This window comes from Sodiomyces alkalinus, assembly GCF_003711515.1.
Source record: "Sodiomyces alkalinus F11 unplaced genomic scaffold SODALscaffold_11, whole genome shotgun sequence".
Lineage (NCBI taxonomy): Eukaryota > Fungi > Ascomycota > Sordariomycetes > Glomerellales > Plectosphaerellaceae > Sodiomyces > Sodiomyces alkalinus.
Genome location: NW_021167089.1, coordinates 877993 through 889893, shown reverse-complemented (window position 1 = coordinate 889893; position 11901 = coordinate 877993). Strand labels below are relative to the sequence as shown.

The window sequence follows — 11901 nt, the reverse complement described above, 5'->3', positions numbered from 1 at the left end:
TCCTGTGGCGGTGCTTGATATTGGAAACAGTTAAATGTTCAGCTGCGATTTGACCGTTGACGACAGCCAACCTTTTTGTAATTTTTTTGTATTTCTTTTTTCTTTCTTTCCTCTCTTTCTTCCCTCTAGACAAATGCGTCATGCGTCGGCACTTTCCTTGGACCCGTTTCTCCCCCTTGTGGTCCCTTGCTAATCAAAGGGGGGTCCCGAAGGAACGGGCTCTTGGAATCAAACCCTGGCAACTGGGCTTAGCAAACAGGCACGAGCCATGGAGACAAATAACTGGTGCGTGTTTCATGAGCTCGCTGGCTGACGGAGACAGCCGCCACGGAGTGTTTTCTCGGTACTTTGGGTGTGTTCGCAAGAATGAAATTTGAGGCGAGAGACGTCAAGGGTCGAAATCAGATGGCCGCCGGCTGTGGACTCGACGCTTTGCGGAGGAATATGAAGAAGGAGGGGGGTGAACAGAAAAAAAAAAGAAAAAAAAAAAAGGAAGAATAAAATTCGACCGGAGAAGCGACACAAGTGCAAGAAGAATTCGCACACGCCCTGTCTCGCGCCGAGTCGAAAGGCGCAACTTGATTTCTCCTTCGCTGGCCCGCTCTCTCAATGGGCGTCTTGCGTTGATCGAGCAAGGGGCCTTGTGCAAATCCCAGCAAGACGATAATTACACCAAGCCAGCTCTCGCTAGCGTGTCGTGGGCGTGCTGAGGTTCAGCTGAGCTGAGCTGTGACCCACGGCCCGTGGCCCGTGACCCCTGCCAGTGTCGTACATTGTACTACAGGCACGCCTCCTCACGGCGGCGCCTTGCGTCGCGTTCTGCCTTCCGGATTGTGGTGCATTAAGAGCTTACTCATCTGCCCGAATGTGCATCGTAATAGGTCGGGCGGCATCAACGAGAGCTGTTCGTGTGCGTGTGAAAGAAGGATCCGCAGGGCCCCGTGAAGTACATCTGCGTCGAGCTCGGTTATCGGCAGGTCATAGTGTACCTAGGTAATTAAGGTAGTTACTTCGCCCATAACTGCTCCGTTAGGTAAGGTACTTCCAGGTTCGTGAGAGGCCGAGAGTGCGCGGTTAATGTAGGTAGTACATAATTACTTCGTACGTTACTCCGTAATTACGACTCCGTGGTTGGGCGGTCCTTCCTACCCCGTAGTGGTCCCAACCCTCTCACCCAGGTCCTCCCACAAAGGCATCGCCATAGGGCTGATGGGCATGTTCATCGGCATCTTGCGACGACAAAGACTGGACGAAGCCCAGACACAGCCGAGTCGCGGAAGTACGTACATTGGCCGACTCGACTCGGCTCGCCTAAAGTGCTCGAACACCCGCAGATGCCAGAAGTGCACCGCTTGTACTTTTAATTTGCGCTTCTCGGCACCAGTAACCTGTTCCAACACAAAGGTTCAGCTCGTGGTGGCATACATACCGTGTACGTTGTACGAAGTAATCGTCATCAAACCAAAAAAAAAAAAAAAAAAAAAAAAAAAAAAAAAAATGAAGAAAAAAACCCCCCCGCCCTTCGAAGGAGTTCGCATATCGAAACCCAACTTTACTTTTTTTGCTTGTATCCATAGAAAATGGAAGCTGAAAAAGCACCCCGGTGCATATCTGTACAACGTATGGTTGGGTAACCATACCAACTTCGTCGTACTTCCATGTGGGTTGAGCGAGATCTGGATCTTGAATTGTCGTTTGGCAAGCTGGCTGTCATTCGCCGAGGTGGGGATTCCCATCAATTCAGGGATCGCTTCCAGCTGTCACCTCGCACGCGGAAGTCCTTCATTTGTTCCACCGAAATCCTAGTTACACGCCGTCGCGATTCTGGAAAAGAACACCCCAGGGGAGTGCGACTTCGGGACCCACGTCCTGCATGATTGGCACGGAACCAATCCATATATGGTAAGGCAAGTCTCACTTTAGATTCTTTCAGCGAGTTCGATTTGAAGTTGTCAGCGGTGAACCCCGCCCCTTGTATATTGCGCCTGGAATATTTCCGGGTTGCTTATTATAGGCAGAGGCACAGGAAACAAACACAGGAAACAAACAACATGATACGAATAGCTAACTGAACTGAGCAAACCGAAGCTCAACGGGCACATAATACCCTATCTAAATATTGAAGTCTAGTGTAGTCTCCGAGCTCCACAGGACAGCCTATTCCTGCTCTGGAGTTGCACAGTTCCACGAGTCCGTCACGCAAAGGAGGAAAGTAGAAACTCGACCCAAAAGCTCTTGCGCCTTCAATTCGCCTTCCCCATTACGACAACGAAGGGGACCGTGTCGTTGACGTTTTTTTGCTGGGATTCTGAAGATCAGTGACAAGCCTCGAATCCGAAAGATCGGCCCTTGACGATCTCCCACCCATTCGCGTCAGGCCCAATTAAGCCCGACGGGACATTCGGATTCGGGACTGGGGTTTCAGATGCCTCTGCTTGGCCCCCTCTTGCATCGTTTCTCACACCCTTCTCCATCGCATCCTGAAATTCGCCCTGAAGGCACGCGTCCTTTTCCTTTTCGCTGACAATCACCGACTCATCACGGCCTTGAACGACTCGTTTGTTACGTGTAAACATTGCCACTGCCCAGACTTGACACGACCGCGCCTCATCGGCCGCGTGCGATAGCCTGATAGCTGTGTTAACAGGACAATTTCCATGTCGCCCTTTTTCGTGTTCGCGATATTAGTCCCTAGGGATCCACCGTTTCCCGCATTTTGCTCGGGACACTTCTCAGCTGAAGCCCCCCGTCAAAAGTCCATCCCCCGCAAGGTCCAGATCACCCGGCGTAAACCGTCTGGGACACCATGGTCCATGCTGACTTATCATCATCATTACCGGTACATGTAGGTCCCTCAGGTTTCTGAGTCCATCAACAAAAGCAAGAGACTTCTAAATCCCCCCACTTCACGAGAAATTCGACCACCCGATGTCTCATTTTCAAGAGGCAATTGCTCCGGTGCCACTTCAAAAATGCCGTGCTTCCTGCAGCTCGGGTGGCTTAGTACAACAAGGGGTACGAAAAGCACGGCACGTCTAGTCTATGTGGAGTTCGAGTCCCTTTTCCCCGGCACCTGGCGCATGCTCTGTTGCTTTGCCGCCTCCTGCTTTACTGGATCTCCCACATCCCGTGCTGTCATGCTGCTTGATTCCAGCTGCACTTTGACCTCGTAAAGTGCTGTCCGTTAGGCAAGCCAAAGCCTGCTGCTAACCTGCCACCTATTAGATCATTGCCTCGAACCAAGGACCGCTGAGCAAGGTACGTCATGCGCGGCATGCTCGCGCTATGAACGACTTAACATGCCTTAGCTACCTGGACCTCCGCATTGTTAGGTCCGGGTTCCATCAGCCGCAGTCCGTCCAATCCCACCCCCCAAACACCTACGAAGTATCCGTCCGTGTACGCATTCATATCGATCTCGCATCCAGCCTGATAGACCTTGGTTGGCCACAGTCAGGCGTCAACTTGTCCCGCCTGCTTGGTCCAGCCCGAGCTACGTTGTTCCACAGTCATGATGGGCTGGTCTGGTGGAACTGGCATTCAGCTGGCGTGCAAATTATCGGGCTTCCGTGAGCCCATCTTATTCAACTTGGAAAGGTTGACCTGTGAGCCCTATGCTTCCACTTGATACGGAGGACTTTGCCCTGTTGGTCCAATCTACCTTAAGCTGTCAAGACTAACCCCCAGATGACCACCCGGCAATCAAAAACTGGACCGTTCAGACCGATCAGATCATCTTGGCCAAGAACTTTCGTCTCCACCACCCGACTTCTCGAGTTCTTCTAGAGACTGGGCGCTTGCTTGGGTACAAAACTGCCCAGATAAAAATTGTTCTTCCAGCACAACAAGAGGCGGTCCAGTGCGTTGCTAGGCATTGGCCACCCTTGAACAGAACCTTTCTTATTCATCGAGCTGATCCGTCCATGTGCATCTGAGACACAGGATGCAGATGTGGTGACTTCCCGGCCAAGTTATCTCGATCGAACTTCCCCAGCCAGCTTTTCAACCTGAGACGTCCTTCACTAGGACTTCTTCACCGGTCGATTGGACGGGATGACAGGCGCCTGATCTGACCACCGTTCCATCAGTACGTTGTAGCCCCTAGACCAAGCCACCAATAACTAATCGTGCATGAGGTCTCCACTTGCTGCTGGTACTTACTCGCTGCTGGTACTTACTTCCTACGTGCAAGCTCTGTTAGCCCATGTGGTCATGAGAACGGTCTGCAGCCAACCCAGGTCGTCCAGTCCTGTGCGAGAAGTGGTGTCCCGCCAAGAACGTCTTCGCCCGGAACCTGGCCACAAGAGTGGAGTGGAAGGGTTATATGAAGTGGAACAGCAACGTGACTGGATATAGTGAATATATTCTATATCGACGTCGTCAGCAAGCTTTCTCTTTGGCTACAGAGGCCCCAGCCAATGGTTGACTTACACCGGACTTGGTACCGTAGACAATATACTGGGTTGGCAGAGTCAGCTGGGTCGTATGATGTGAGTGCGAAGTGATCAGGCGCACAGAGCGAGAAAAAAAGAAGAAGAAAAAAGTCAAGGTTGGGGAGGGGGAGGGGAGGTTGACCTTCCGATGGCCTTAGTAATGTGACATGAGCTGGAGCAGAAGCATAAGGTAAGAGTCAAAGCTGGTTCGCATCCCAATATTTTCATGGGTACCATCAAAGGTATAGATCTATTCAGGTCAGTCAATGCTAGGCCACCAGCCCCACGCCGTCCGCCATTCGCTAAGCCACAACGCCTGAAAAAAAATAACCCTCCTGCCGTTCGTATGGTATAACGCAGCTCCTCCTTATAGGCCCGGAGGCGTTGGCGATGCCCAAACACAAATAAGCGACCTTCGCTGCCCCCCACCCCCACCCGGCGCGGGGAATAAGACCCTCTGCTCCGGCTGATGTATGTCAACAGGCCATAAAGAGATAAACAAGAGATGAGACGAAAGAAATTGCGCCCAAGACATCGAATCCGAGCGCAGGTAGAAGCCTATAACGGCCCCGTGGTAACATACGCTACAACAGGACGTCTTCACATGTGAAGGTTGAGACTCATCCCAACATCCACGGACTTGGCTTCGACGCCATCCATATCAACCCCCACGTCGCGGTCCTCCTCCATCATCTCCACGAGGCTGTCAAGGTTGCTGTCGAGTGTGTCGGCATCTCTAGGGTCGAGGCACTTCTTAAGCAGCCGACGATATTTGTCGATGTTCTCGCCCGTTCCCACCATGCCCAGAGCGTCGACGTACTCGGCCTCCGCCTGGCGCTGTTCCTGTACCGCCGCATGGAGCTGACGCGCGAGAGCCAGGCGCTCCTCGTAGGAACCCTCCTCGACGTCGCCATTGAGCTGGCTCAGTTCCGCGTCGACGGATTCATGCACGTGCAGCCTGTTCTGGCGCGTGATGAGCGACATGACCTGGTGCTTAGCCAGATTGGCCTCGGCCATGACCTTGGAGGCCACGTTGTCGGGCTCGAGTTGGCCCTCGAGCATGGCAATTTCCTGGCGGATGGAGTTGAGCTCGTTCTGCGTGTTGTTCAGGAGGCGGCGTGCGTCCTTCTCGGCCGCTTCTTTCTCGTGCAGCTCCTCGTCGAACGTCGCGGAGAGTTCGTGTAGGCTCTGCGAAACGAGGGGCGCAATGCGGTCCTGGATAACGTTTGCGGCATCGGAATCATACACCGCAAAGCCAAACGCCTTCCTGGCACGGTCGTTGTTCACCGCGACGCCGGTGTGTTCTCTTTCCGAGCGCGTGTCAGGTGCGAACGGGGACGAGGATCGATGCAGCTCCTTCCGGACCCCGTTTAACTGTTGGATCATGTCCTCGGTATATACGCCATCCTGATTAGGCATATCCGTGGATGCGTTCCTCCCCAGCAGGGCTCGAATACACTTCCGCGCGTTCCTCCCGGCAGCGAGATGGAGCGCCGTGTTGCCATCGTGGTCTTGGGTGTCGATGAGGTTTTGCACGAACATGGGATCGGCCGCCTCCTGGAGCTTGTTCAGGATGAGATCCAGATAATACCTGGAGCACGGGTGGCTGGTGACACGGCCATTCCTCATGACTGTCGCATGATGGATAACGGTCGCACCCCTGTGATCCCGCAGGCTGACCGTCTCGAACAGCTCCCGAAGGACCTGGGGAAAGGTTTCCTTCTCGTAGCAGTTCGTGAAGTGAACAGCCCGCATGAGTGGTGTCTCACCACGGACGTTCTGGACGGCGAGATTAGCGCCGAAGCGTTTCAGCTGCTTGATGACTTCAATATCGCCCATCGCCGCTGCCCAGTGGAGCGCCGTATGGTCCTCCGAGTCGATGATCCAGTCGGGCTGGAAATTCGGAGGCGGCTCTGGTCGAAGTGCTGGCTTCTCATTCCTCGAGAGGAGGAAATAATCTAAGAGCTCATCCCCGTATACCGAGTGCTGCTGTTGGGTCATGTCCTGAATGGCTTCTTCCCGCTTCCGCTTACGGTGACCAGTGGAGGAGATGTGGGACATGTCGAAATGGTCTTCTTCGGCCATGTGCGAGGCGGATGCCACAGTGAGATTATCTGGGGTATCATCCTCATTCATAACGGAGTCACCAGCATCCACGTCTTCTTGCGCGGCAACGGCAGCAGCTGCTTAGGGGTCGGTCAGCCAAACATGTGCCCATGTAAGATGTCAACGCAACGGGAGGACGAACCAGGCCATTTAGGCACGGCTGGTTTTCTCGGTGCCTTGGGTTTGCTCGCATGGCGGGGAGCAGGCGGCGGAGTTTTCGAACCAGGTGTAAAGTCGAAGATGGGGCGTATCCGGTCAAATACATTGTTCCGCTGGGCTAGCTGGATACCTTGCTCGAGAGGAATCCAGGTCCCTTGGTATTTTCCATATCCTCCTTGGATTTTCTCGTGTGTGTCTTTCTGGACCTCTCGCTCGAGGATTCGGGTTCGTGCTGGCTTGTCAAAGCCTGCGGCTTTCAGGATATGTGTGGCATTAACCCAGTTATCTTCCCGCCGGCGCATGATATGCTCCTTCAAGTCATCTCCGAACTGGAACTCGTAGACGGGAATCTGCACAAGGAGGAGAGTTAGCACTTCAGGCACCAGGAGAAAGAAGCCTTTAATGGTGCTCAGCATAGGCAGGCAGCACCGGCTTGTCGACGACCAATAGGAACTTGGTTCAGTCTATCGTGGTCTTTAAGTCAAAGAGACCTAAGGGCTTGGAGTAGGCTGTTGGGATGCCTTCCTTTGGAGGGCCGGAATATCAGATAATTGGAGAGCGGAAGACTTACGCCACTGTACGTGGCACTATAGATACCAGGCTGCGGAGGTTGTGCATTGTCCTTGACCATCTTCAAGAGCACAGAGGGAGAGGACCCGTCTGAAGCTGTTATAGAAATCACGTCGGTGATGCTGGTGCATGAACACCCCTCTGAAAATAGTCCGATAGTGTTACTGTAACGAAATCGTGAATAATACTTTAGCAAATTAGTTTGGCGATAATATTTAGCAGGCTGGATCTGAGATACTCCACCACAATGTGATGGAGGTTATTGGAAATTGCGAGATTCCTAGTTGGCACGTTAGTGACGCGAACAAGGGTGGTGAACGACGCGCTTTAAAGGAAGGTACTACGCGAAAAGCGCTTTAAGGCACGTGGTCCTGAGGCAGCCACCTAAGAAATACCTCTATAAGGTACTACGGAGTTTGTGCGGATTCAGAAGGGTAATGTCACATGACTTTCATTCGGAGTATGTAAGCTCCCCATGATTCCACGATGTCACGTAGGTACCTATGTATCCAGCGAGTACAGAGAACATCCCGATATCCGGAGGAACGTCGTCCCGATACTGATGTACGAAGCACGAATTCCGAGTCTTTCCCGATGCAGTCAACCTCTGGACACTATGTACATACTTGACGCTACTAATCAACAAGTCCGGCTTCCATATGATGAGGTCTAATGACGTCTTTGGCACGACAGAGCACGCCAGCGCGAGATCCGATAGTCGGGTCATCAATCCCAGCCCCCTGGGACTCTCCAAGGGCGACAAGGCGGGGGTTCTCAGTATTGTACGCATCGTCGTGTTGTTCGTAAATGAGGGGTTCGACATCGGAGTTAGAGGATTCGTCGACCGGGGTTTGCGGGGCTTAGAAGGTTTTCCTCATGGAGAAACGAGAGATGCACATAAGAAGCTGTTCGAACCATTGGACTGTGTCCCACATTTCGATTCTTCTTGTCCTCACCTACTTAGATAAAAGAACCTGAGGTACTTGTGTGTCCCTCCTTCCCTTCCACCTTCCTTCACGTCTACTATTACGCCGGCCAAGAAGAACGAAAACAAAGAAAGAAAGTAAACAAACGTCCAACATGCCTCTCATCGCACAGAACCCGAAAGACCGCATCATCTTGGGTCTCATGACTTTCGGGCCCAATGAGAACCAAGGCGCTCGCATCACTGATCTGAATACATTCAACAAGGCCCTTGATGTCTTCCAGGCTCGTGGCTATAACGAAGTCGATACGGCGCGGATGTATGTTGGGAAACAGCAGGAGGCTTTCACCCGGGAAGCGAAGTGGAAGGAGAGGGGGTTGACCTTGGCCACCAAGGTTCAATATCCAGCCGAACCCGGGACGTATGCTGCCGATAAGGTGCTAGACTCAGTTGAGACAAGCTTGAAAGAACTCGGGACCGACTGTGTTGATGTAAGTTAAACGAGCCACGGCCATGTGGCTCTGTATTCCTGGAGAGACGAATCTTGTTAACATGGGTGCACTGGACAGATCCTATATCTCCATGCAGCGGTACGTGAATAGTTTCCTTCGAACGACCACCTCCTGAATGCCCTGGCGCCAGCCAAGGGAGGGAGGATCGACGAAGCCCGGAAAGAAAGACAACGAAGTCGTAGCTGACGCAGAGGTGATCAGGACCGCGCAACGCCCTTCGCCGAAACGCTCGAGGCGATAGACAAGCTCCACAAGGCCGGCAAGTTCGTCACTTTCGGGTTGAGCAACTTTACGGCATTCGAAGTGGCCGAGGTGGTGTTGACGTGCAAGTACAACGGCTGGGTCCGTCCGACGGTATACCAAGCCATGTACAACGCGATCACGCGCAACATCGAAGCCGAACTGATCCCCGCGTGCCGTCGGTACGGCTTGGATATCGTGGTGTACAACCCCCTCGCGGGCGGCCTGTTCTCGGGCAAGATCAAGTCCCAAGACATCGTACCGACGGAAGGACGGTTCTCGGACGTGAACCCAATGGGGGCCAACTACCGCAAGCGGTATTTCCGGGACAGCACGTTCAGGGCGTTGCAGACGGTCGAAGCGGCCGTGGAAAAGCACGGGCTTAGTGTCATCGAGACGGCGCTACGGTGGACGGTGCATCACTCGAGGCTCAAGATCAAAGACGGCAACGACGGGATTCTGATCGGGGTTTCGAGCGTCTCGCAGCTCGAGGTGAACCTCGATCATCTCGAGAAGGGTCCGTTGCCGGATGAGGTCGTGCAGGCGCTGGACGAAGCTTGGTACATTGCGAGGGCGGACACCACCAATTACTGGCACCTGGATCTGTCATATACCTACGACACGCGGGAGGCTTTGTTCGGTGCCGGAGCTAAATGAGCCTGAGCAATGGGAGGCGGGGCCGGGGCAGGGGGGAAAGATGCTAGGATGCCACGGAGGATTGACTGCATGTACGAAGTACCTTAGTCGGTCACACCGACAAACATTTGCATCAACTCCAACACCACAGGCAGGAATCACAGTGCCTTGCCCCGGGGATGGTGTGTAGCATAAGGTACTTGGCATTTCCCACGTGCGATTGGAATGTAACCGTATGGCTGCGAGCGGGTTGACTTGGCTTTTCCTCTGATGTGTAGATATGGGTAGATAAGGTACTCAGTAATTATCTAGGAATACATTATTATCAATCGGTGCGTGGGTACCAAGTACGGTTTTCCGTACGCCTTGGCCATCCACTGATGCGAGTCGAGCACCAGGTAGGGAGGTAGGTATTTCCTGTTACGTTGTTGTCAGATGCCACAGCCACCTTATCGGGGTGTGACAAACCACATAGTATCAGACGTGTGGAGTACCTCGGTCCTATATATCCACCCTTATTTCCCCTGCTTTTTCCGTATAGTTAGACATTCCCGTGAAGTATCACAAACTTCACTTAGATAAATAATATATAATTCCGCGTACCTTATTTATATTCTGATAGTTATAAGCCTGGCGTTCTAATAAACAAAGCTATTCCGATCGATCCTATAGCTTCTAGACTATTAAATTAGCCTTAAGTCTATAGCGGGTAGTTTAGTATTATTAGTAATGTCCGCTTACTTTAGTTTTATTTAATCGTTTTATCGTTTTTATCGCACCACCGTTTAAAGCATTTAGTATAGTTAATTAACCTTTTCGTTTATTCTATTCCACTGCTTTTTATTAGTATAACGATAGCTTCCACGGTAGCAGTGCCTATTATAGGCCTCGTAACGCTTACCTCTCCGAAAGACTAGAGGCCTTAGATTAAAGCCGTGATAACTATCGCGCACTCCCACGATATCGCCGACCTCGTTAATCCCGACCTTAAAAAGGCTAAACAGCCTAAGCGCCGTATTCGAACCGATCCACTATAACCTCCTACTATAGCCGAAGAACGTAACACCACTAATTAGGATATACTATTTAAGATCTAGTAGGTGGAAAAGGATCGGTATAAGGCTAAAAAGAGGGGGATTTAAGCACTCCACGACTATATCGCGAAAACGGATAGCCCTGCCTCAAAGGATTAGTACGCCGGTAAAAAAGAAGTTAAGGATATCCTATATACCCTTAAGACGCACCTTAAGCTAATAAATACCGCCTAGAAGTCACTAATTAAGAGACGCTAGGATAAATACCTCTAAAACGTTAGGCGTATACCCTATAAGCGCTAGCTAAAAGACTTTATAAAGCTATACCGCGATGCTAAGACGTATAAAGTTCGAGAATATAATACTAAGGAATAATAGATAGACGGCTTCTTTAACGCTATCGGCTACGTAGTACTAGAGTAGTTAGAAGGACGTTTTATATAGTTTATCCGGTTAGAAGAGGAAGACTTACCCTTAATTCAATCTATTATAGAGGAATATACGATATAGCTTCGTCGCCGCTACCCGCACCGACTCGATAAGAAGCCTACCGTAGTATCCTTTTATATGGTAACCTTCCTAGGTAAGGATAAAGAAGGTAAGGATTAGCGGGTATAATCGGGATAGTAAGATAATTAGCAGTCCTCTCTATAGTAAAAGAAAGAGTGGCTTTACGACTACCGTAATAAGAAGAGGAGTAAATATAACTATTAGCCTCTATAGAAGTGCCTAAATATTAATAAGGCACGCAGGAAGAAGGGATACACACTGTAACTGGATGAAGACGTAGTGGCACCAGATCGTCAAGACAAAGATCAGATAAAGAGGTTAGTCCAGCGAAACCACGATATATAACCAAAACATAACTAACACCGCTATAACCTTTAGCGAAGAAGTAGGTCGGTAGTCACTATTCTGATTAGGGTAACGTAAGTTAAGCTAGAAAGATACCTTAAACGTGGAATAAGTAATTATAAAAGAGGATAATAATTATATAGTGGTCCCTCGATAGGGATATCCAGCGCCTGTTCTTAATATATATATAGGAGGTGGACCCCGTAGCCTTGAAAAGGGGGTCACGTGACTACCTGCTAAACCACTCTAAAGCCGTATCTGCGCGGTTATAATACGGCCCTAGTTATCTCGTTCGCGCCCTCGTAACGTAGATAACTTCTAAAAATAAGCAGATATAAGTAAATAAACCAAGTAAAAAGCTATTATATACCCTCGTTCCTCTAATCACCCCGTCCTCCACGTATACTAAGTTAGGGATTCTCTTAGTTCTA

General features: G+C 51.0%; 2 protein-coding genes across 2 annotated transcripts; one reads left to right on the top strand and one right to left on the bottom strand.

The window, feature by feature from the left end:
- Nucleotides 1–4637: 4637 nt before the first annotated feature.
- Nucleotides 4638–7542, bottom strand: SODALDRAFT_328830 (apses-domain-containing protein). Its single transcript, XM_028610782.1, has 3 exons — nucleotides 7270–7542; nucleotides 6682–7048; nucleotides 4638–6619 (listed from the first exon to the last, which is right to left on the bottom strand). The coding sequence occupies exons 1-3, from the start codon at nucleotides 7327–7329 to the stop codon at nucleotides 5034–5036; spliced, it is 2013 nt and encodes a 670-aa protein (XP_028463282.1). The 5' UTR covers nucleotides 7330–7542; the 3' UTR covers nucleotides 4638–5033.
- A 385-nt stretch (nucleotides 7543–7927) lies between these two features.
- On the top strand, nucleotides 7928–11438 carry SODALDRAFT_381636 (aflatoxin B1 aldehyde reductase member 3; the record flags this gene model as incomplete). Its single annotated transcript, XM_028615179.1, has 5 exons — nucleotides 7928–8684; nucleotides 8763–8783; nucleotides 8907–9580; nucleotides 9733–9763; nucleotides 11406–11438. Exons 1-5 carry the CDS (start codon nucleotides 8349–8351, stop codon nucleotides 11436–11438), a joined length of 1095 nt encoding a protein of 364 aa, XP_028463281.1. The 5' UTR covers nucleotides 7928–8348.
- Between the last annotated feature and the right edge of the window lie 463 nt (nucleotides 11439–11901).